Below are 23,511 nucleotides of genomic sequence, written 5' to 3' on the forward strand. Positions count from 1 at the left end.
TCTAATTTATCACACTAGTAATTCTATGTTGGATTAAATTAATTTCATGCTAATCATTTACTCAAACTTAGTTGATGCTGATTAGCTGGAGTATATAATCCCTATTATTTTCTATTAAATAATGCTGAAAACTACTACGTAATATTATGGTTAGCGTACAATTAAACCACATAACTCTCTCTCTTTCTCTCTCTATTTTGAGCATGAAATAATGCAAGTGTACAACGTCAATCATTTAAAATTTGAGATAGACTAACCAAAAGTTTTCCACTCACAAGTGTCACAACCACTTAATCGAATCTTGAATAGTTAGTGTTTGAGGGGAAGCTAATTTGACAAGAAAATAAACCAATCATTATGACAACCCAGATAATAACACAAATGATTATCATCTACTTTTGATTAAATTAACTAACCTTTTGTACAATCAACATATATGAAAAAAAGCTCTTTCCCTTTTGTCAGTTACACATTCGGCTCAATAGAAATTGATACTCTATCCGTTCACTTTTAATTGTCCACTATTGATTTTGCATATCCCTTAAGAAATAGTAATAAATAAAATATATAATTTATCATGATACTCATATTAATTGGTGTATAGTCTTGAAAAATGATTTAAAATAAGTAATTAATGCTAAGAGCAAAACCGAAAAAATAAATTATTTTTACCTTGATAAAGTGACAAGTAAAAATAAAAATTTATTTTTGAAATACTTGATAACTAAAAGTGAACGAATGAAATACTATTTTAATACTAGAAAAGTAAATCTTTCTATGTATAGTATAGAGAAAATTGAAATCCATTGAATACATTATAATATAATAGACGTACAAAATAAATGATAAAGATACCAACTCCTTTTTAAGAGAGATCAACTGGCTACTACCCCTCGGAAAATTATTTTAAGCTAATGTAGATGGTTTTCCATTGGAATCTCTAGCCAAAAAGACATAGGAGGAAAAAAATTCTATCTTGTGCTTACGTCAAATCATACTATTAAATTGGTTTCAACATTAGCAAATTGATTTTTGTTAGCAAATTTTAAGTAGTTAGTAATTGGTCCATGGCAAGAGGACAAGGATAGTGGAAAGAACGTAAAAAGATGATCCATTTTTCAAACACTTGATCACCAAGAAAAATCCAAGAATAGATATAAATGGGAAAGATAGATCCAAAATATGTTGACAAATTCCATGTCTCTCTCTTCCCATGTCAGTTAGTACTAATTATTCTTCTCTCTCTCTCTCCTTTGTACAGAGACACAGTGGTCCCACCAGATCCAAAATACTCCATCCTTTCCGCATTTCGATTTTTGCCATGACTTTGGACAATCTAACAAGCTTCCTTTTTTCTTGGCTTTATAGACTCTTTTTTGTTAAGTTCCAGTTTTCTCTGAGTTAAATTTTACTCTTTTTGAGCTATCTCCTCTTTCTGGTTGATGGGGTTTCTTGGATTTCTTTGGTGTTAGCTAGGAGCTGGAGCTAGCGTTGAATGAGATACATCTTGCTGGTTTTTTTTTTTGTTCTGAAGCTGAGCATTTTGAAAAAGACTTGATCTTTGGTAATTTCTTGAAATTCTGTTCATTGTCTTATTTCTGATGACAATCTTAGTGGATTTCTCTTGTAAAGGTCCTCTTTTTATATGTTTTATCCTCTCGTTGTTGCATCTTTGCTTGTGTATATTTGCTGTATTGGGAAGTTGGTGTTGTTTCATCTCTCCTCTTTCTATTTTTTGAGTGTCTTGTCTTTATCTCTACCTTTTGTGTGTGCAAGTTTTGTGACTGTTAGTTCTGTCTTTGGATCTGTGCATTGTGATCTTTTTACCCTTTTCAACGATTTTGTTCTGAATTTTGGTTTCAAAGTACTTGCATTTTCAATTCTTTATCTTAAGACTATGATGTATGTTTACAAGTTTTTGAGGTAAAAAGTCAGATGGGGTTTTCTAGTGTTGTCTCCAACAAGTTCTTAATTACTCTAATTGGGTGTTTCAAGGATGAGAGCAAGTGTAATTTTCTTTTGCCAAGTGCCAACAACTAATAATATCTCCAAAATTCCTTACCATATTTTGTTGTCTACTTAGTTGGAGAAAATTGCTTGGTAATATTTGGCTTTTCTTTTTCAAAAATTTTCTGCTTTTCTTTTTCAATATGTGCTGCTAAGGCTACATTGCTGAGTGCTTTTTCCCTGGTTTTTGCTTGCTTAACTGTGGTGTTCTTCTACATCTCCTTCTATGCCTCTCTGCCTTCTTAAAGTTAAGGGTAAGGTCTGCGTACACACTACCCTCCCCAGACCCCACTTGTGGGGGCTGCAATGGGTATGTTGTTGTTGTTGTTGTTCTACATCTCCTTCGTTCTATTTCCACATTGAGTTTGGACGAGTTTACATATCTTGTTAATTGGCTTTATGTTTTTTTGAACTCCAACTTGTGGCAGATGACTCGGATTGAATCTGAAACAACCACGACATATTACATTCTTAAACATGAAAAATGATGACAATTATTCTTATGAAAACCAATACATGCCAACCAAGCATAAACTTAGTTATATTTCAATGTAATTGCTTTGTTGTGTGAGAGTTGTCAAAAAGGAAAAATATAGGTGACCTTACTTCGTGATGCAGATGATGCTCTTTATTTAGGCTGGAGCTTAACCTCTGTTAAATTCTGTATCAAGTACTTGTTTTGTTAGCAAATTTTATTATCCAATAGAAAGAAAGGTATCAATTTTAAAGTGCTAACACTAATTTGACACACATTCCTCTCCCTCTGATAGTTTGCTCTTAACCGAATCTCTTGATGCTCTAAATTAGTCTTTCATGCTTCCTTCACCAGGTTCCAAGTATTCTGCATCCGTTCTGACCTTAAGCTCAGTGAAGCAGAGAAAACAATGGAGAAAATGAAACATGCATCTTTTAATTTAGTATGAGATTGCATATTCTTGACAACAGTTGATCTTCTTTTCGATATAATTCTCCTCATCACATGAAAGTCAGAGCAAGACTCAAGTAAATCTTTTGGTGTTGTAAACAAGAAAATTGAATCTTGAAGGAGAGAGAAAATACGTCAAATAGAAGATATCTCGAGAGTGGGAAGCTTTTCATCTCTCTCCCTCAAAGGAGGGAAAGAAACATGCGTGACCACTTTGTGAGCACTTCATTATATGCAGTTTTATTAGTACTTAAAAGGGGTTCCCCGTTTCTTAAGTTATGTGATGAACGTAATGTGCACTATCGTGTTTTATTTGCATGTTACAATCTAAATTCTATAGCCTTTTGTGTTTCAGGGAGGGTAGAAAGATGCAGTGCACTGGATATCTCCCCGAATATTACTACCCAAGAGATCATAGTGCAGCCCCGAGTGGTAGTTCATGGTCAATATCTCACAATGATATTACCTGGAACAGTAGCAGAGGCTTCAATATTTCATTGCCTCAATTCATGCTGAACCAGAACCAGGATTTAGTTCATCAAAAGGAAATATTGAGACAGATGATACTCAGGCATGAATCAACATTTAGATATCAGGTATACACCTGAGCTGTTTACTGTCATTGAAACAGATTATAGTCATGTTCTACAAAAGTGTCTTTATTTGACTGAATCTTCAGTTTGCTTTTTATGCAAGTGAATTATACTTATATATATCTATTCCTGTTCTCATGTTTTAAAATAAACCTTCTGAGATGTTACTAGATTTGGTGATTCTTCTTCCTAGATTCTCTCTCCTTCATTTCATTTTTTTGGTTGACAAATCTAGTTATTCAGTAAGGACTCATATTGCCGACCCAAACTTGCTTGGGACTGAGGCATAGTCGTTGTTGTTGACAAATCTAGTGTATGCCTGCTATATGTAAGTTTGCATTTAGTTTCTGATCAAAGTTGGGTCTTTCTCAATGGTAACCTTGAGAGAGTGCTTCATTACATGGTGATTCACTAAATGCATCATGATTGAGCAGATATCTAAATGTGTTCTCTTCAGGTTATGGAACTCCATCGCGTATATGGAAGACAAAGGGAATTAATGGATGAGATTAAAAGGAGAAAACTAGTGGAGGATCATTTACACTTTCAGGCCGAGTCAAATACATTTATGTCTCAGTTAAGGTCCGAAATTTCCGGCAAAAGCTATTGGCCCATAGTAAACCTCACAAGCATCGAGCCATATGCACCAAGTAAAGAAATGTTTCAAGAGTCTTCTAATTCTACCGGTAAGACTGTGCAACAAGGTGGTGATTATTTTTCAGGACGAAATGTCTCAAAAGAATGCAACTTATCATCATCGAAAAGCAATGTATCAAGAAAGAGAATGTTGGATCTTGAAGTTCCAGCAGAAGAATACATAGACAATGAAGATGGGGAGCCATTTGAAGAGGAAAATCCTGTTAAAAAGCCCAATATTATGATCGCAGAGCTTCAACCTCAGTGTTATTCTAAAGTCAACTTTGGAGATTCATCGATTTCTCTCTCAAGTTGCAGGGGCACTTCTCTTTTGTTTGACCTAAATGAACCCGTACAGCCTGTTGAATCAGAGTGGCAGAATTCTGCATTTGAATCTGAAAACATTCACGAGGAAATCAGGGAAAATACATGTGAACACATCGCTGCTGTTAAAGACAATAAGGTCTCTAACTGCACTAGTTCAGGGAAAGGCATGGACTTAAATTTGACACCTCCTAACCATTTGTCTGAATACCAGTCTGCGTCTACCTCCAACATTTCCCGTCTTAATTTCCCTGAAGGAAGAAATGTAGAGATTCATAAAAATTCTGAGGTTCTTGACATTAGCGTTGTTCCTGATTCTACAACTGAATCTAGAAAATGTACCAGGGATAATCACCTTATAGCTGCTAGAATTGATAGCAAGCTTTCAACAACTAATATTTGCATTGACTTAAACTCTTGCATCAAAGAAGAGTTTTTATCGTCTAGTCCAAGTGAAGCAACAACGCCTACTGCAGAAAGAGATATGGAAGTGGAAGGTCCTGTTAGCCCCGAAAATAAGGAGTGTTCTCCACCTAGAGGAGATTCTCAGGACATTATGATTGGTACATCACTCCATTTGTCAAAAGGAGGCCATAGTGATCTCGTTGAGGAACTTGACAAGGTTGCAGCTGATATACTTATTTTTATTTCATCATCTGCCGTTCAGGGGTATTCAAAGACTGCCATCAGTGAATCATCTGAAGCTTCTAATAACTATCTAGGTTGGCTTGCTGAAGTTGCTGCTGCTTTGGCAAGATTTCCAGAGAATGAGGTTGAACAACGCATGGAAGTCCATTTTGAGCGTGATATATCTCTTTCCGATAGGAATGATTGCAGTCGGACTGTGAAGCTTAATCTGAGAGAGTCAGTACCTGCAGTTGACTCTCTTTTGCATCAGGCAAATGAAAAAGATATTTCTCCAAAAACATGTACGTGGAGGAAAACTCCGAGTAGGATGAGTTCCAGAGCTAGGAGACGGTCCAATGATGGAAAGAGGACAATGTGCTCACTCCTGCAGCATACTCTGGATACCAAGCATGGAATCACAGACAGATTTTTGAAAGGCTGGGGGCTGACAAAAAGGCGGCAAAGGGCTCGGAGAGCTCAGTCTTATATTTGGTCTTCTTTTTCTTTTTTAGCTGATGAGTAATTTAATGGAGATTATGGTGGTGACACCACCTATATTATAGCCTCATAAGTTAAGTTATAGACTTAATAGTACAGAAAGTTGATTGCCAGTATTATCAATTTTTGTCTTAGAAATGTTATGTACAGATATTTAGCCTAGAATTCATACAGGATACTTCACTTAGTCCTATGGAACTGTTCACATTCAAGTTGTTAATTACAGAAAAAACCACATTTTGGTTCATGGCACTTATTGAATTACTCCACATTAGTTTGGAGTGAACTGTTTCTTTTCCTTTTTCCCCAGGGACTGTTCATCCCAAGTTAATGAAGCTAGATAATAGTATCCTGGGGCCAAATTTGAAATTCAAAGATAACAAGTTCATTTTTGACTGCATCATTTTGTTCCTTACTTATTAGGTAATCTCAATGAGTTTGTTTAAAAAATGAGTTTAATCATAAAATCCTAATTCAAAATTTTATAAACTTAGTCTGAGAAAAAAGCTTGTAAAAAGGAAAATTGATAATAATACAAAATATGTGTTTGCAATAAATCAATGAATATAAGACGCGTGTCTTGCATATGAACTTTTATCACTTGATATGATTAAATAATATTAATATCACTTTAATTTGTAAGTCTTTAGGTTAAATTTCTTTTGATTTAGTATAAACACCAAGTACACAGTATAAGTATTTTCCTTTTCCTTTACTTATGGGCAAGTTTTCTTCTTTAGGTTAGATTTATTAAACGCTTGGTTCAGTTTCAAAACTTTGGAATCAAACCAACTAATATTAAATGATTGACAAAACTCAAACGGTTTGATATGAATTAAAATCTACAATGCACAAGGATTAGGACTTTTTCTATTTTCACTTTCTATGTTATTGGAATTATTCTGTGATTTTCTCTTTCAACAAAAATAATCTCCTCTGCTATAATTACGCTTGTTCTCACATAAATTTATCAATTCTGATTTCTAACAATAATAAGATCAAGCTCCTTTCCACCACTAGATTATGAAGTTCATAATTCTAAACCTCCCCCTTCTTTCTTATTCCTTTCTTTTCACAAAATAAAATTTCAACCAATTGTTTGGGGTCCCTCTTCCTTACATGTAAGGAACAGGTACAATTTCGACTCCTCCCTTCAACTAAACATTTTAAAAAAATAAATAATTCCAGATGTTTTTTATTTTCTTTATTTGGTAGTTATAAGCTTCTTGATTGTCTTGTTTGTAGAATTGAGTTATGTTTTTTGATGATCAAAAACAATTCTGTATCTATTTAACTCTATGATAATAATCTTTTATTTTGGTTGAATATTGCTAACACCTTTGCTACTTGCATGAATGTCTCAATGGTATGATTTATTTATAGCCCTCTCATCCAAGCCATATTCATCCTTTCAATTTTTAGATTTTATTTTTTGAATATATAATCTGATTTTAAGGGTAAGCTAAAGAAGGGGAGGACAATTGGGAGATATAGTTCTTGGAATATAATCTTTTTATCATTTAGATGAAGGGAATTATAGAATATTTTATTTTATCGTCGGAATGTCATGAACAAGAAGGAATATAAAATTTCTGTCAAAAATGGATAAGTTGATTAAATCTTGATACAGAAACATCTGTGCTAGATCGATGTTCTCAGCCTCGATAATGCAACAATAACAAACCCAGTGTAATCCCACAAAGTGGGGTCTGGGAGGGTAGAGTGTATGTAGACGTTATTCTTATCTTGTGAAGGTAGAGAGGTTGTTTCCGATAAAGTTAGTAATAATTGTGAGCGCGGGGATTTTTCAATTTATTGTTCATTAGGTGATGACAGTTGTGAATCCTCCAGTTTATCTTAGCTACTGTAGGTTATGAATGTTATTAACTATGCGGAACTAAATGTCTATCATTTTCCTTTTTATCTGCATTTTATGACAGAATGTAGACTTAAGTCATACAAAGCAATGGATGAAAAAGCATCCCCACCTGATCTTCAACAGTTAACATGTCCTTGTTTCTATCTATTTAGGATGCCAAACTTGTGAGGTTGACGGTTCAAACAGCACTCGGCTACTTCTTGCTTCCAAGTCCTGGTGAGTACTCTTTGTTTTGGATCATATCTTTTAGAAGTAAACAAGAAAACAATCACAACAAAGTATATTCTTAATATTATTCTAATATTGGATTTGGATGCGTTTAAATGAAGCAACATGGACGACAGTGAGGATTCATCTAGCGGACACCAACTTGCTTGTGATTTAGGCGTTGTTGTTGTTTCTGTAAACAGAAAAACAACCACAAGAAGATTTTTTGTTGCTTACTCTGAACCCTCTATATCATATTGAACTTATCTGCAGGGGTGTTGGTTTGTGATTTCATTTCCTTCTCTTAGTACAATGGCTGATATGTCTTGTGGTATACCTGAAAACCTGGACAAAATTGAGCGTGTAGTCAGTCGTGTGAGAAGGAACTCAACCGGTAGCCTAGGATTTGAAATGGGTGGATCCAAGGTCTTGTCACGTTATCTTGGCGTTCCAACAGGTTCTTGTCACGATATGTGCAAGTCTGGTTTTGACCATGATTCTCCAACAAAGGCAAAGATTCCCCGGCCCACAAGATGTGGAGCAACATTAGGAAAAATCTCAGAAACGAAGAAACTACCAAACTCAACTAAACAATCTTCAGAGATCAAGAGCCAGAAAACATGTCAAGTCAATGGACGTGAAATCCCAACATCCACCAAAAGATCAGATGCTTTTGTAAGTCATCAATGTGATTCCAAGCTGAAGCCTTTAGAAGAAAATGCATCAAGAAGACATCACAGAAGATACAGCGACATCTTTATACCGGGTAGGTCTTCAAAACTTCACGAGTCTTTATCGGAAGGATCAAGCAGTAGACAAAACCACAGCTGTAAAATGGACAAGGACGGTGGATCCTCCGTGCTAAGCAAGAAAAAGAGTGTTGTTACCTCAACTGTTTCATTGTCTCCAAAATCTTCAGTGAAGAAGGTATCAAGCACAACATCCACTAACAACTCCCCAAGAAAGGCATCTCAACTTAACAGTAGGACTAGTCTTACACCAAGCAAGACTGCACAAATCAATCATGAAAATGTTCCAAAGAAGACGTTGCATCTTAAAGAAAATAAAAGCCACACTTCAGGGCTTTCTCAGGAAAATAGTAATGCCAAAGAATTTTCTTTGGATCGAGATAGTCCAACACGAGGTAAGACGGCTTCATCACCATTTTGCAACCGATCTTCTCCTCTATCTTCAGGTGGCAGTAGCTCAAGAAACATTGGTACCACCCAATCTTCCATTTCCTCGTCTTCAGTGGTATCGCTACCATCAACTTCAGCAAATGAGTCTTTTAACAGTGATGCAGCAGGCATTAGCACCGGACAAACTGGAACTACAAACCAGAAACAAGACATAAAACATCAAAGGGGGGCTAGACAAGTTGGCCTAGAAAATGAAGATTGCAGTCCTAAGATGCTCAAGTTCAAAGGGGGAAAGACAACTGATTCCCAGTATGAGAAAGACAGTAGTCCAAGGAGACTAAAATATAGGCAAGTCTCCATACAAGATCATGAGCGCGAAAATGAAAATGGTGATCTTAGAGGAAAAGGCTTGAGCAGATCTATTGCTGATGACCATTCAGGTACTGCTAAAGACCAAGTTATGAAAGTAAATCTTCGGCCCCAGTCTATAGAAGACATTAAAGAAGCTCCAAGTTTGTTCAACAATGTGATTGAAGTTACTGCAAGCAAGCTTGCCGAGACCAGGAGAAGCAAGGTCAAGGCTTTGGTGGGTGCTTTTGAAACTATAATTTCCCTTCAGCATCCAAAATCCTCTCCAGCAATTGGGAGATCATAAACTTACTTTTCTCTTTTTGACACAAGGAATCTGCGAGGGAAGTGCAGGAATTTAAGCAGTATTTGTATGATACTAATACGTTGTTACTGTCGTTGTGACTATATTACTTTAGCTAGTTATAGGGATTGATCACTCAAATTTGATTTCTGATCGAGTTAATGAGTGCTTAGGACAGTCAATTTGGTTGAGTCTTAAGACATTCTTGGATGAGTAACTCACCCATGTTAAGCTTTCAGTAGCTGAGGCACTTGTTAGCGTATTAACTCTTAACATCAAGTACTGGATTTTTTTCTGCATAAAATCATAGTCCAGATTTCTCTGTTGAGGGGCACATGCCGTTATTTGCTTCTTAGTCTTGAATTCTATATGTCCACAAAGAGGGGTGTGTGGGGGAAAGAAACTTTGTATCATGTTTTCCTGTTATTGTTAGTCCAAAATGAAAGAGTTTCTGCTGTTATTCTAATTCTTTAGCCTGTAAGTATTTGTTCAATGAACATCAGAAATTGAGAAGAATTACTCTGAAGCCAAGTAGAAACCAAAATGCTGAATTTATATGCCTGTTTATCAAACATTTTGTAACTTTACAAGACAGGAAAATGAAAAAGAAATTCCATCAATAAGCAGAACATAATTAACTGCTTGCAGTAGTAAGATTTTCACTCTATTTTAAAAATTAAGAGTTTTGCTTCATTTCATCTCCCGTTAAAGAGTCCACTAAAAACCACACTGTCTCCTCCTAATGATGCCTCCCATTCTGTGGACGAGGTCCTGATTTGAGATAACGCAACAACCACCTCCCGCATTTCTGGTCTGTTAATTGCATTTTCACTTAGGCACCAGTCTGCAATTTCTCCCATCTGTAGAGAGTAATCAGAAAGTAAATGTCAGCTCTAAATTCATAGTTTACTGGATTTATAAAAGGCGTAAGAGACTTGAACATCAAGATATATTTAGATGGCCAACCTTGTATACATCTTCCAAGGGATAGCATCCCTTTATATTTCCATCTATAAAGGATTCCAATGCTGACTCTGGATCCTCATCTTGGAATATTTCTTGAATCTGACCATTCAGCGGACACACTCTTTTGTTAATGAAAGACTAACTATGTTGAAATAAACATTGGCCTATATAAACTTAAGCTGTAACAAGCAAGACAGTGATCTCCTGACATCTCAGTTATTCTCGTTTTAGGTTCTTTTTGTTTTTTCATATAAAATTTTTGCTATTCCATCATGTTCTAAAAAGTGTCAATTTTCTATGCTAGTCAAGTAGTCGTTGATGTGATAGTGTTTCATTCTCTATGCTAAATGGTTGACTTACAATTGAGATGAGTGATTTCATCTTGTTAGGATCTCCATTTTCACGAATGAGTGCACGTTTGCCAGTTATTAGTTCTGCAAGAACTACTCCAAATGCAAAAACATCTGTTTTGGTAGTTATCTGCAGCTCTTTCACAGATCTGTAACATATATGAGACATCAAAATGGATTTGACATTGCTAGACAATGAGGCATTCCATTATAAAAAACAAATAGATTGACTAACAAGATGTGTAAATTCAGATGCTTACTCAGGGGGAAGATATCCTGGTGTTCCAACTAGGCGAGTCGCTAAGAATTCATCTTCATTGGTTCGACCAACTAGTTTTGCCAGACCAAAATCTGCAACCTATTAGAGACAACTTTCTTGGATGTATGTTTAATGAAAACTATAAGAAGTTCTAGTCCACTTCTGATTAAAAAAATATACACGTTCTGTTAGTCCCGCCAATATTGCTGTATTTGAAAATAATAATTCTGGGAAATATAAGTTATCGTAATGAAACAGTAATTAATTCGAGCCCACTGAATTCACAGTGTTTCCTTAAGGAATTTAATCCTCTCCTAGTACCCAAGGTTATTGATTATTTCCTCCCAGGATAGAACGAATCACACACTGGTGTAGCGGTACTTCAAACTCCAGTGTTTCAGCGAACACAAAGTTCGGTAGCAAATCACACTTACAGTTGCTTTGTTTGAAGTTAAAACAATGCAGAACAAAGGAGTAGAAACTCAGAAAATCGTATGGAAATGCTGAGAGGAAGGAGTGCAATGTATAGCCAAAGTTGAGCGTTTTCAGTTTTGTGTATCTTTCTTCAACAGCTGCTGCACATATTTATAGTAGTCAGCTTTGAAGATGAACGACCCTCCACCCTCCATGGTGGAACATGCACTAGCTTGTTTGTGGAGCAAGCACTTGGCCATGGTGGGAAGAGCATTAGGCGGCTGCTATTGCAGCTGGTGGTCAATACACGGATTGGAACATATCCGTTACAAATGCGGATAATCTTACGTTAATATTTACTATTAACAAATAAATTTGGTCCAAAAAATTAATCAATCAATTGATCATTTGACCAAATCCAAATCCAAATCCAAATCCAAATCCATCCGAAACCGAAGCCGAAACCGAAGCCGAAGCCGAGCAGAGTGAGCGACGACGACGACAGCGCGAGGCTTGCTTTCTTCTTAACGCTTTAAGAGCTACAAGAAGAGCAATTATATATATACCCACCAAAAATCTTTTCCTCTTCCAATATGGGACAATGTCTCATTGTCAAGAGGGAAAAACTTAAAATTTTACTCAAAAATTTTATTTTTCCCTCCATTTCCTATTCACCCCCATTTTAAGACTATTTCATCTTAAATAACAAAAACCTCAACAATCCCCCACATGAATGGGAAATGGCTATATCACGGAAGTATGCATGGAAAAATTGTGTGATTTGCAAGCAAGGATTAATCGCATCTGGATAAGTAGGTTTCCCTTTGAACTTTCCGTAGTGAACTTATGTCGGATATACTCGGTCAATCGGTAGATTTGATATCTTTGAACCGTCGATCTTTGGTTTAAACATAAGTCACACAATCAACCCTTAACCGTCTTTGGTTCTCATTGATGTGTTCGTTTCAACCATGAACACCGCCTAGTTTTATAAGTGCGTAAAGAACTGGCCTTACAAAGTTCTCCTTGAAGCGGCTAACACTTCACACTTACATAGGTGATTCCTAAACGTGTCATCTTGTAGATACACTATTTGATATACTCCGTATCAAATTTAGAAATCATGAAAAAACCTTAATGCTTTATCCTTGGTACTGAACATTGTCTCATCATGAGAACGGACTAAAATTTTATTTGACAATGTTGAACCGTCATTAATGACTTTGTTTGATCTCCTTGAACCTAGATCTTGGGATCTCCAGTCTCCTTTAATGTACGATTCTTTCTTTCCGCAATCCCATTAGATTGGGGCGTGTAAGGGGCTGTTGTTTGATGAATAATTCCATATTCTAAACATATTTCGTCAAAAGGAGATTCATATTCACCACCCCTATCACTTCTTATCATTTTTACTTTCTTGTTAAGTTGTGTTTCAACTTCATTTTTGTATTGCCTAAATGCGTCTATTGCATCATCTTTACTATTCAGTAAATAAACATAGCAATATCGAGTACCATCGTCAATAAAAGTTATGAAATACTTCTTTCCACCGCGAGATGGTATTGACTTCATGTCACAAATATCTGTGTGAATTAAGTCTAAAAGATTTGAATTCCTTTCAACTGACTTATAAGGATGTTTAACATACTTAGATTCCACACATGTTTGACATTTTGATTTTTCGCATTCAAACTTAGGCAGTACTTCCAAGTTAATCATTTTCCGCAAGGTTTTGTAATTGACATGACCCAAATGTACATGCCATAAATCATTTGACTCAAGTAAGTAAAAAGAAGCTGAAATATTATTATTGTTTTCCACAACCATTACATTTAGATTGAAAAGGCCCTCGGTGAGGTAACCTTTTCCTACAAATATTTCATTCTTACTTATGACAATATTGTCGGATACAAAAACGCACTTAAAACCGTACTTAACAAGAAGTCCAGTAGAGACTAAATTCTTTCTCATTTCTGGAACATGAAGGACATTGTTCAAAGTCATGACCTTGCCAGAAGTCATTTTCAGAAATATCTTCCCATATCCTTCAACTTTTGCTGTTGAAGCATTTCCCATATAAACTATCTTTTCGGGTCCAGCAGGAGCATAAGTAGCAAAAGCTTCTCTAACTACACAAACATGGCGAGTGGCTCCAGAATCAAACCACCACTGTTTAGGATTTCCCACCAACTTACATTCAGAAAGCATGGCACAAAAGTTATCAATATCGTCATGCTTTACTACCATGTTTGCTTGACCCCTTTTCTTGTCTTTCTTCGGAGCACGACACTCCGTAGATTTGTGTCCGATTTTCCCATAGTTGTAGCAGTTTCCACTGAACCGCTTCTTGCTTGGGTTGTATTTCGGAACAAAAGCCTTCTTCCTCTTTTTGTTATCTTCAACAATATTTGCTCCCATTATTGTTGAATTTCCACGGCCTCTCCTTTCAGCAGCTTTATTGTCCTCTTCGATTCTCAACCGAACAATGAGATCTTCAAGAGACATTTCCTTTCGTTTGTGTTTCAAATAATTTTTGAAGTCCTTCCACAACGGAGGCAACTTCTCAATCATTACTGCTACTTGGAATGCTTCATTGATGACAAGACCTTCAGCAAGTAGATCATGAATAATCACTTGCAATTCCTGGAATTGGGTAATAACAGACTTGCTATCTACCATTTTGCAGTCCAAAAATTTTGCGGCAACGAATTTCTTCATCCCGGCATCTTCAGTTTTATATTTCTTTTCAAGCGTATTCCATAATTCTTTTGACGTCTCCACGCCACTGTATACATTATACAGATTATCATCCAGTCCGCTAAGAATATAATTCTTGCATAAAAAAATCAGAATGCTTTCACGCTTCAATCACGACAAAGTGTTCATTCTCTGGAGTTTTATCTGGCAGATCAAGAACATCTTCCTTGATGAACTTCTGTAGACATAACGTAGTTAAGTAGAAGAGCATCTTCTGCTGCCAGCGCTTGAAATCAATCCCGAAAATTTTTTCGGGTTTTTCTGCCGGTGCCAACACCGGTGTTCGGCTTGTCGATGCGTTGGCAGTCACCATCGGAACAGCTTGGTTTTCGCTTTCAGTCGTCATTTTTTTCTGTAAAAGAATGACACAAACAAACGTTTAATAAACGTTTTCAAACTGGAGTAAAAATCACGTAGATTTTAATCTCCAACAAAACGCCACGAAGGCTTTACTCTCCAAAACGGGAGTACACAAAACCACAAAGGTTTTAGTTTGCAGAATAATAAGAATAACACAAATACAGAAATAAATATTAAATTTCTTAAGATTGTTAGTCCCGCCAATATTGCTGTATTTGTAAATAATAATTCTGGGAAATATAAGTTATCGTAATGAAACAGTAATTAATTCGAGCCCACTAAATTCACAGTGTTTCCTTAAGGAATTTAATCCCCTCCTAGTACCCAAGGTTATGGATTATTTTCTCCCAGGATAGAACGAATCACACACTGGTGTAGCGGTACTTCAAACCCCAGTGTTTCAGCGAACACAAAGTTCGGTAGCAAATCACACTTACAGTTGCTTTGTTTGAAGTTAAAATAATCTAGAACGAAGGAGTAGAAACTCAGAAAATCGTACGGAAATGCTGAGAGGAAGGAGTGCAATGTATAGCCAAATCTATTGAGCGATTTCAGTTTTGTGTCTTGTGTATTGTGTGTGTCTTTCTTCAACAGCTGCTGCACATATATATAAATAAATTTGGTCCAAAAAATTAATCAATCAATCATTTGACCGAAGCCGAGCAGAGCGAGCGACGACGACGACGGCGCGAGGCTTGCTTTCTTCTTAACTCTTTAAGAGCTACAAGAAGAGCAATTATATATATACCCACCAAAAATCTTTTCCTCTTCCAATATGGGATAATGTCTCATTCTCAAGAGGGGAAAACTTAAAATTTTACTCAAAAGTTTCATTTTTCCCTCCATTTCTCATTCACCTTCATTTTAAGACTATTTCATCTTAAATAACAAAAACCTCAACAATCCCCCACATGAATGGGGAATGGCTATATCACGGAAGTATGCATGGAAAAACTGTGTGATTTGCAAGCAAGGATTAATCGTATCTGGATAAGTAGGTTTCCCCTTTGAACTTTCCGTAGTGAACTTATGTCGGATATACTCGGTCAATCGGTAGATTTGATATCTTTGAACCGTCGATCTTTGGTGTATACCTAGACAAACATAAGTCACACAATCAACCCTTAACCGTCTTTGGTTCTCATTGTTGTGTTCGTTTCAGCCATGAACACCGCCTGGTTTCATAAGTGCGTAGAGAACTGACCTTACAAAGTTCTCCTTGAAGCGGCTAACACTTCACACTTACATAGGTGATTCCTAAACGTGTCATCCTGTAGATACACTATTTGATATACCCCGTATCAAATTTAGAAATTATTAAAAAGCCTTAATGCTTTATCCTTGGTACTGAACATTGTCTCATCACGAGAACGGACTAAAATTTTATTTGACAATGTTGAACCGTCATTAATGACTTTGTTTGATCTCCTTGAACCTAGATTTTGGGATCTCCAGTCTTCTAGGTAGAGTTACCGCCACAATGACTTGTTCTCGGCCATAGCCCCATTCCCGTTGATGATTTCTCAACTACCTCTCTAGTTAGGCCTTTTGTAAGTGGATCCGACATATTATCACTTGACTTTACATAGTCAATCGTGATAATTCCTCTAGAGAGTAATTGCCTAACGGTTTTATGTCTTCGTCATATATGACGAGATTTACCATTATACATAACGCTCCCAGCCCTTCCAATTTTCGCTTGACTATCACAATGTATGCATATTGGTGCCAACGGTTTGGGCCAAAATGGAATGTCTTCCAAGAAATTCCGGAGCCATTCAACTTCTTCACCGGCTTTATCTAAGGCTATGAATTCAGCCTCCATTGTAGAGCGGGCAATACATGTTTGTTTGGACGACTTCCAAGATACCGCTCCTCCACCAATAGTGAATACATATCCACTCGTGGACTTAGAATCAGTTGAACCGGTGATTCAATTTGCATCACAGTATCCCTCAATCACCGCAGGGAATTTACTGTAGTGCAAGTCAAAGTTCTGGGTATGTTCTAAATATCCCAAAACTCGTTTCATTGCCATCCAATGAGATTGGCCTGGATTGCTCGTATATCGACTCAGTTTACTTATAGCACAAGCTATATCTGGTCGTGTACAATTCATGATATACATTAAGCATCCCAACACACGAGCATAATCCAATTGTGATATGCTTTGGCCTTTATTCTTTGCTAATGCAAGATTCACGTCAATTGGAGTCTTTGCAACTTTAAAGCTCAAGTGCTTGAATTTTTCAAGTACTGTCTTAATATAATGAGATTGTGACAATGCCAGACCTTGAGGAGTCTTATGGATCTTAATTCCCAGAATTAAATCAGCAACTCCCAAGTCTTTCATATCAAACTTGCTATTGAGCATACGCTTAGTAGCATTTATGTTGGCAATGTCATTACTCATTATCAGCATATCATCCACATATAGGCAAACAATGACTATGTGATTTGGAACATTTTTAATGTACACACATTTATCATATTCATTTATCTTAAAATCATTTGACAATATTGTTTGGTCAAATTTCGCATGCCATTGTTTGGGTGCTTGTTTTAGTCCGTAAAGAGACTTAACAAGTCTACATACCTTCTTTTCTTTACCTGGAACCACAAACTCTTTAGGTTGTTCCATGTAAATTTCTTCCTCCAACTCTCTATTTAAGAAGGCCGTCTTAACATCCATTTGATGAATTTCAAGACCATACACTGCAGCTAATACTACTAACATCCGTATGGACGTAATTCTTGTAACTGGAGAGTATGTATCAAAGTAGTCTAGACCTTCTCGTTGTCTATACCCTTTGACTACGAGTCTTGCCTTGAATTTATCAATAGTACCATCATCTTTGATTTTTCTCTTAAAAATTCATTTAAAACCCAAAGGTTTATTTCCAGGAGGAAGATAAACCAATTCCCATGTATGGTTGTTCAATATGGATTCTATTTCATTGTTGACTGCCTCTTTCCAAAACAATGATTCGGAAGAAGTCATAACTTCTTTAAATGTTTGAGGCTCATTCTCCAATAAGAAAGTCACAAAATCTGGTCCAAATGAAGTAGACGTTCTTTGACGTTTACTACGTCTTGGATCCTCCTGATTACATATACTTTCTTTTGTTTCTTCCCGAGGTCGTTTAGATCCTTCACCAAACGACTCACATTCCTTTTTATACGGATATATATTTTCAAAGAGCTCAGCATTATCTGATTCTATAACCGTATTATTATGAATGTCGGGATTTTCTGATTTATGAACCAAAAATCGATATGCTTTACTATTTGTCGCATATCCTATGAAAACACAATCAACGGTTTTCGGTCCTATCTTTACCCTTTTGGGTTTAGGAACTTGCACTTTTGCCAAACACCCCCACACTTTAAAATAATTCAAGTTGGGCTTCCTTCCTTTCCATTTTTCATATGGAATGGATTGTGTTTTGCTATGGGGCACTCGATTTAATATTCGATTAGCCGTAAGAATGGCTTCCCCCACAAGTTCTGTGGCAAACCAGAACTTATCAACAACGCGTTCATCATCTCCTTTAATGTGCGATTCTTTCTTTCCGCAATCCCATTAGATTGGGGCGTGTAAGGGGTTGTTGTTTGATGAATAATTCCATATTCTAAACATATTTCTTCAAAAGGAGATTCATATTCACCACCCTATCACTTCTTATCATTTTTACTTTCTTGTTAAGTTGCGTTTCAACTTTATTTTTGTATTGCCTGAATGCGTTTATTACTTCATCTTTACTATTCAGTAAGTAAATATAGCAATATCGAGTACCATCGTCAATAAAAGTTATGAAATACTTCTTTCCACCGCGAGATGGTATTGACTTCATGTCACAAATTTCTGTGTGAATTAAGTCTAAAGGATTTGAATTCCTTTCAACTAACTTATAAGAATGTTTAATATACTTAGATTCCACATATGTTTGGCATTTTGATTTTTCGCATTCAAACTTAGGCAGTACTTCCAAGTTAATTATTTTCCGCAAGGTTTTGTAATTGACATGACCCAAACGTACATGCCATAAATTATTTGACTCAAGTAAGTAAGAAGAAGCTAAAATATTATTATTGTTTTCCACAACCATTACATTTAGATTGAAAAGGCCCTCGGTGAGGTAACCTTTTCCTACAAATATTTCATTCTTACTTATGACAACATTGTCGGACACAAAAACGCACTTAAAACCGTACTTAACAAAAAGTCCAGTAGAGACTAAATTCTTTCTCATTTCTGGAACATGAAGGACATTGTTCAAAGTCATGACCTTGCCAGAAGTCATTTTCAGAAATATCTTCCCATATCCTTCAACTTTTGCTGTTGAAGCATTTTCCATATAAACTGTCTTTCCGAGTCCAGCAGGAGCATAAGTAGCAAAAGCTTCTCTAACTGCACAAACATGGCGAGTGGCTCCAGAATCAAACCACCACTATTTAGGATTTCCCACCAAGTTACATTTCAGAAAGCATGACACACAAGTTATCAACATCATCATGTTTTACTACCATGTTTGCTTGACCCCTTTTCTTGTCTTTCTTCGGAGCACGACACTCCGTAGATTTGTGTCCGATTTTCCCACAGTTATAGCAGTTTCTACTGAACCGCTTCTTGCTTGGGTTGTATTTCGGAACAGAAGCCTTCTTCCTCTTTTTGTTATCTTCAACAATATTTGCTTCCATTATTGTTGAATTTCCACGGCCTCTCCTTTCAACAGCTTTATTGTCCTCTTCGATTTATCAACCGAACAATAAGATCTTCAAGGGACATTTTCTTTCGTTTGTGTTTCAAATAATTTTTGAAGTCCTTCCACAACGGAGGCAACTTCTCAATCATTGCTGCTACTTGGAATGCTTCATTGATGACAAGACCTTCAGCAAATAGATCATGAATAATCACTTGCAATTCCTGAACTTGGGTAATAACAGACTTGCTATCTACCATTTTGTAGTCCAAAAATTTTGCGGCAACGAATTTCTTCATCCCAGCATCTTCAGTTTTATATTTCTTTTCAAGCGCATTCCACAATTCTTTTGACGTCTCCACGCCACTGTATACATTATACAGATTTTCATCCAGTCCGCTAAGAATATAATTCTTGCATAAAAAAATCAAAATGCTTCCACGCTTCAATCACGACAAAGCGTTCATTCTCTGGAGTTTTATCTGGCAGATCAGGAACATCTTTCTTGATGAACTTCTGTAGACATAACGTAGTTAAGCTACCGGAAAATTTTTCGGGTTTTTCTGCCGGTGCCAACGCCGGTGTTCGGCTTGTCGATGCGTTGGCAGTCACCGTCGGAACAGCTTGGTTTTTGCTTTCAGTCGTCATTTTTTTCTGTAAAAGAATGACACAAACAAACGTTTTCAAACTGGAGTAAAAATCACGTAGATTTTTATCTCCAACAAAATGCCACGAAGGCTTTACTCTCCAAAACGGGAGTACACAAAACCACAAAGGTTTTAGTTTGCAGAATAATAAGAATAACACAAATACAAAAATAAATATTAAATTTCTTAAGATTGTTAGTCCCGCCAATATTGCTGTATTTGTAAATAATAATTCTGGGAAATATAAGTTATCGTAATGAAACAGTAATTAATTCGAGCCCACTAAATTCACAGTGTTTCCTTAAGGAATTTAATCCCCTCCTAGTACCCAAGGTTATGGATTATTTTCTCCCAGGATAGAACGAATCACACACTGGTGTAGCGGTACTTCAAACCCCAGTGTTTCAGCGAACACAAAGTTCGGTAGCAAATCACACTTACAGTTACTTTGTTTGAAATTAAAACAATGCAGAACAAAGGAGTAGAAACTCAGAAAATCGTATGGAAATGCTGAGAGGAAGGAGTGGAATGTAGTTTTCAGTTTTGTGTATCTTTCTTCAACAGCTGCTGCACATATTTATAGCAGTCAACTTTGAAGATGCATGAACGACTATTAACAAATAAATTTGGTCCAAAAAATTAATTAATCAATCATTTGACCGAAGCCGAAGCCGAAGCCGAGCCGGAGCCGGAGCAGAGCGACGACGACGGCGCGAGGCTTGCTTTCTTCTTAACTCTTTAAGAGCTACAAGAAGAACAATTATATATATACCCACCAAAAATCTTTTCCTCTTCCAATATGGGACAATGTCTCATTGTCAAGAGGGAAAAACTTAAAATTTACTCAAAATTTTTATTTTTTCCTAACAAAAACCTCAACAAGTTCTAAATGTTATATCGGTGTACTTGAAGGAAGAGTCGAAAGAAGGCACCTTTGCTCTCATGGCTTCGTCCAGTAGAATGTTGCTCGTTTTTATATCACGATGAACATACCGAGATTTTGTATGGTCATGGATATACTCAATACCCCTTGCAGTATCTAAAGCAATCTGTGTTCTTGTAGTCCAACTTAGAGGTTTATTACCTGGTTCACAACAAGTTGATGTAAGCTACCTAATTATTCTGCATAATTTTTCTTTTTTTGCTTTTCGAAATCTTAGTTTTCGATGTGCTTTGCAGGGTTATAACTTATACAGTTTGTGAACTTCAGTTATACTACATGTCACATTAAATCCTGTAGCAAAATGAGGTCAAAGTTTGAATTTACATGTTATAAAGAGTACCTTTTAGCACTGGTTGATGAAGATGTTCATTGAGAGAACCATTTGGGATGTACTCATAGACCAAGTAGAGGTGATCATCCCCACTGGCATAACCCAACAGCTCCACCTACAGGATGAAACTCTTCATAAATTCTGGATCTTCATCAAAAGTAAAAAAGGCAGCCCGGTGCACTAAGCTCCCGCTATGCGCGAGGTCCGGGGAAGGGCCGGACCACAAGGGTCAATTGTACGCAGCCTCATCCTGCATTTCTGCAAGAGGCTATTTCCACGGCTTGAACCCGTGACCTCTTAGTCACATGGCAGCAACTTTACGAGTTATGCTAAAAGTAAGTACCTAACAATTTGACTTACTTACCACATTTATGTGGTGGATCTTGCATAAGACTTTGAGCTCTGCAATAAACTCCTTGGACTTGTTAGACCTCATCTTCTTTATTGCAACTTCCTAATATCAGTGTGGTAATTGCCTTTTAATTGCATCTGATGGGCAAAAATGAAGAAATGAAAACAAAAGGAATTGCTATATATATACCTGCTTCCCAATTGTCCCATAATATACACTCCCATATCCACCTTGTCCAATTATTCTAGACTCGTCAAAATCACACGTAGCTTCTGCAATTTCTTCAAGACTGTATATTACTGGCCTTTCTGATTCAAAAACTGGGATGTCTGTCAGAGTTGGAATCAATTGATTTTGTTAATTTTTCTATAATTCAATCTTCTCCTGTTATCATAATAAATTGACAAACAGTAATTAAACCTTCAGTTTGATCTTTATACATGTACTGCCTCTGCAAAGACATGGTTTTGTTAGTACTTAAGCTTTTGGAAATAGCTGCACGATCTTCCTTGGCGCGTTTCTGCAATCTATTTCTCCTGATAATAAATATCATCACTGTACACATTGACAGTACTGTCACAGCTGATAATATTCCAACTAATATCGTCCATTTGTGCGCCTCGTGCTTCTTTCCTGCTGAATGATGGGGAAAATGAGGCAGTGGAAAGTAAATTTCTATGTAATAATTGTAGATATAGACAGACTTCTCTATAACAACATCGATATATAACAACCCTTCACTATAAAAGTCAATTCCTTTTGGAACCAATTTTCATGCTATGTTATAATATATATTCCCTGTAATAGCACTTCGCTATAACGACCAAAAAAATCTGGAACAAACGAAGCTATTATAGAGAGATTTGACTGTATAACTAACCGGTATTTGGTAGAGGAACTCCATTTTTATACATGGGCACATATAAAAGCCATCCAATATCTACAAACTGTGGACTTGTCAAGGAAGGATTCAACTTCTCTATATCACTAACTTGAGAAGAAAGTGAATCTCCAATACTTGATAGCGTATCGCGCTGCTGAACAGTATATGTCACTACAGTTTTTTGGCCATCTTCTACACATCCACACAAGAGATGCATAGTTACTACATCCTCAGCTTTGTAACTTTCTTCTTCTCCTCCAACTTTCCAAGCCTGGCCACTATATATGTTATTAGAAACATTTGCAAATGTATCCAATAGCTGTAGTTTGTAACTTGTGTCATAGAAATATCCAACAGTTTCATTAACATTTTTACAAGTACAAGGTACAGTTACTAGGTAGTCTTGTCTGTCATCGTAGCTAATCGGCTTAATTGCTGATGCATTGACAGAGTAAAGTTTGGTTATATTCTGTTTTGATAGGCCATTATGCTGATAGAGGAAAGCGCTGCACGTCTTGATGTGATCCGAGCATGGAAAAGGGTAGATATTAGTTAACTGTGTAGGTGCACCAGAAGCCAAATTTCTTGTAATTTTAGGGGAAATCAGAGGAAACAAGAAATAAAGAATAAGGATGTAACCCCAAGAAGCCATAAGTTTTGGAGTGAAATGAAATGAAATGAAAACATATCAGATCAAGAAAATTATGCTATTCTAAGAGAACACTTCTTTGTCATTGCTTATTTGTTGCTTTGTCTTTGACGTATAATACATAGTAACATAATGCTTTTTAGTTATATTTTGATTATCTTTTCAAATAGTAAACTGCCATATATTGAAACATAGTATTGTATCATATTGTATTTTACAATGTCTGTTTCAGGATACTGCATCAGTTGGAATTTATGGTTTTTAATATTCTACTGCTTACAATGCACACTTGCCGATTTTTACAATGCATAAATGGAAATATATGAGAGTCAAGAAGTAATGTTAGGGCTTCTATATTTTGTTTTTGCTTTTTAAGGCTAAATTACAAGTTTTATTGTAAGCTGTTTAAA

General features: G+C 36.3%; 3 protein-coding genes across 5 annotated transcripts; 2 read left to right on the forward strand and 1 right to left on the reverse strand.

Annotated features, from left to right (window-relative positions):
- The first annotated feature begins 1,255 nt into the window (after nt 1-1,255).
- LOC107765550 (uncharacterized) lies at nt 1,256-5,857 on the forward strand. 2 transcript variants are annotated; one of them, XM_016584214.2, is made up of 4 exons: nt 1,256-1,564; nt 2,837-3,148; nt 3,288-3,528; nt 3,983-5,857. In XM_016584214.2, exons 3-4 carry the CDS (start codon nt 3,301-3,303, stop codon nt 5,633-5,635), a joined length of 1,881 nt encoding a protein of 626 aa, XP_016439700.2. In that variant the 5' UTR covers nt 1,256-1,564; nt 2,837-3,148; nt 3,288-3,300; the 3' UTR covers nt 5,636-5,857. The 2 variants fall into 2 exon arrangements, with proteins under 2 accessions (XP_016439700.2, XP_016439699.2); XM_016584213.2 differs by lacking the exon at nt 2,837-3,148 and having other exon boundaries at nt 1,318-1,564.
- Nucleotides 5,858-6,613: 756 nt separating this feature from the next.
- LOC107765554 (uncharacterized) lies at nt 6,614-9,947 on the forward strand. Its single transcript, XM_016584219.2, has 3 exons — nt 6,614-6,742; nt 7,642-7,705; nt 7,970-9,947. Exon 3 carries the CDS (start codon nt 8,009-8,011, stop codon nt 9,488-9,490), a length of 1,482 nt encoding a protein of 493 aa, XP_016439705.1. The 5' UTR covers nt 6,614-6,742; nt 7,642-7,705; nt 7,970-8,008; the 3' UTR covers nt 9,491-9,947.
- Nucleotides 9,948-10,019: 72 nt separating this feature from the next.
- Nucleotides 10,020-23,180, reverse strand: LOC107789968 (lysM domain receptor-like kinase 3). Of its 2 annotated transcripts, none has more exons than XM_075245124.1 (10): nt 22,450-23,180; nt 21,990-22,202; nt 21,759-21,898; nt 21,582-21,671; nt 21,227-21,332; nt 20,876-21,027; nt 11,064-11,161; nt 10,814-10,952; nt 10,454-10,552; nt 10,020-10,347 (listed from the first exon to the last, which is right to left on the reverse strand). In XM_075245124.1, exons 1-10 carry the CDS (start codon nt 23,102-23,104, stop codon nt 10,183-10,185), a joined length of 1,857 nt encoding a protein of 618 aa, XP_075101225.1. In that variant the 5' UTR covers nt 23,105-23,180; the 3' UTR covers nt 10,020-10,182. The 2 variants fall into 2 exon arrangements, with proteins under 2 accessions (XP_075101225.1, XP_075101224.1); XM_075245123.1 differs by having other exon boundaries at nt 21,990-22,205; nt 22,450-23,179.
- Nucleotides 23,181-23,511: the final 331 nt, after the last annotated feature.

The sequence above is a fragment of the Nicotiana tabacum genome, chromosome 22 (assembly GCF_000715075.1).
Source record: "Nicotiana tabacum cultivar K326 chromosome 22, ASM71507v2, whole genome shotgun sequence".
Lineage (NCBI taxonomy): Eukaryota > Viridiplantae > Streptophyta > Magnoliopsida > Solanales > Solanaceae > Nicotiana > Nicotiana tabacum.

What these genes read in the sequence shown, in the direction of transcription:
- LOC107765550 (XM_016584214.2), top strand. Translation starts at nt 3,301, where the DNA reads ATGCAGTGCACTGGATATCTCCCCGAATATTACTACCCAAGAGATCAT. An exon ending in AATCAACATTTAGATATCAG is followed by an intron (nt 3,529 to 3,982) that starts GTATACACCTGA and finishes TGTTCTCTTCAG; the next exon opens with GTTATGGAACTCCATCGCGT.
- LOC107789968 (XM_075245123.1), bottom strand. Translation starts at nt 23,104, where the DNA reads ATGGCTTCTTGGGGTTACATCCTTATTCTTTATTTCTTGTTTCCTCTG. An exon ending in ATGGGACAATTGGGAAGCAG is followed by an intron (nt 21,672 to 21,758) that starts GTATATATATAG and finishes CACTGATATTAG; the next exon opens with GAAGTTGCAATAAAGAAGAT. An exon ending in CCAGGATATCTTCCCCCTGA is followed by an intron (nt 10,953 to 11,063) that starts GTAAGCATCTGA and finishes TATATGTTACAG; the next exon opens with ATCTGTGAAAGAGCTGCAGA.
- LOC107765554 (XM_016584219.2), top strand. Translation starts at nt 8,009, where the DNA reads ATGGCTGATATGTCTTGTGGTATACCTGAAAACCTGGACAAAATTGAG.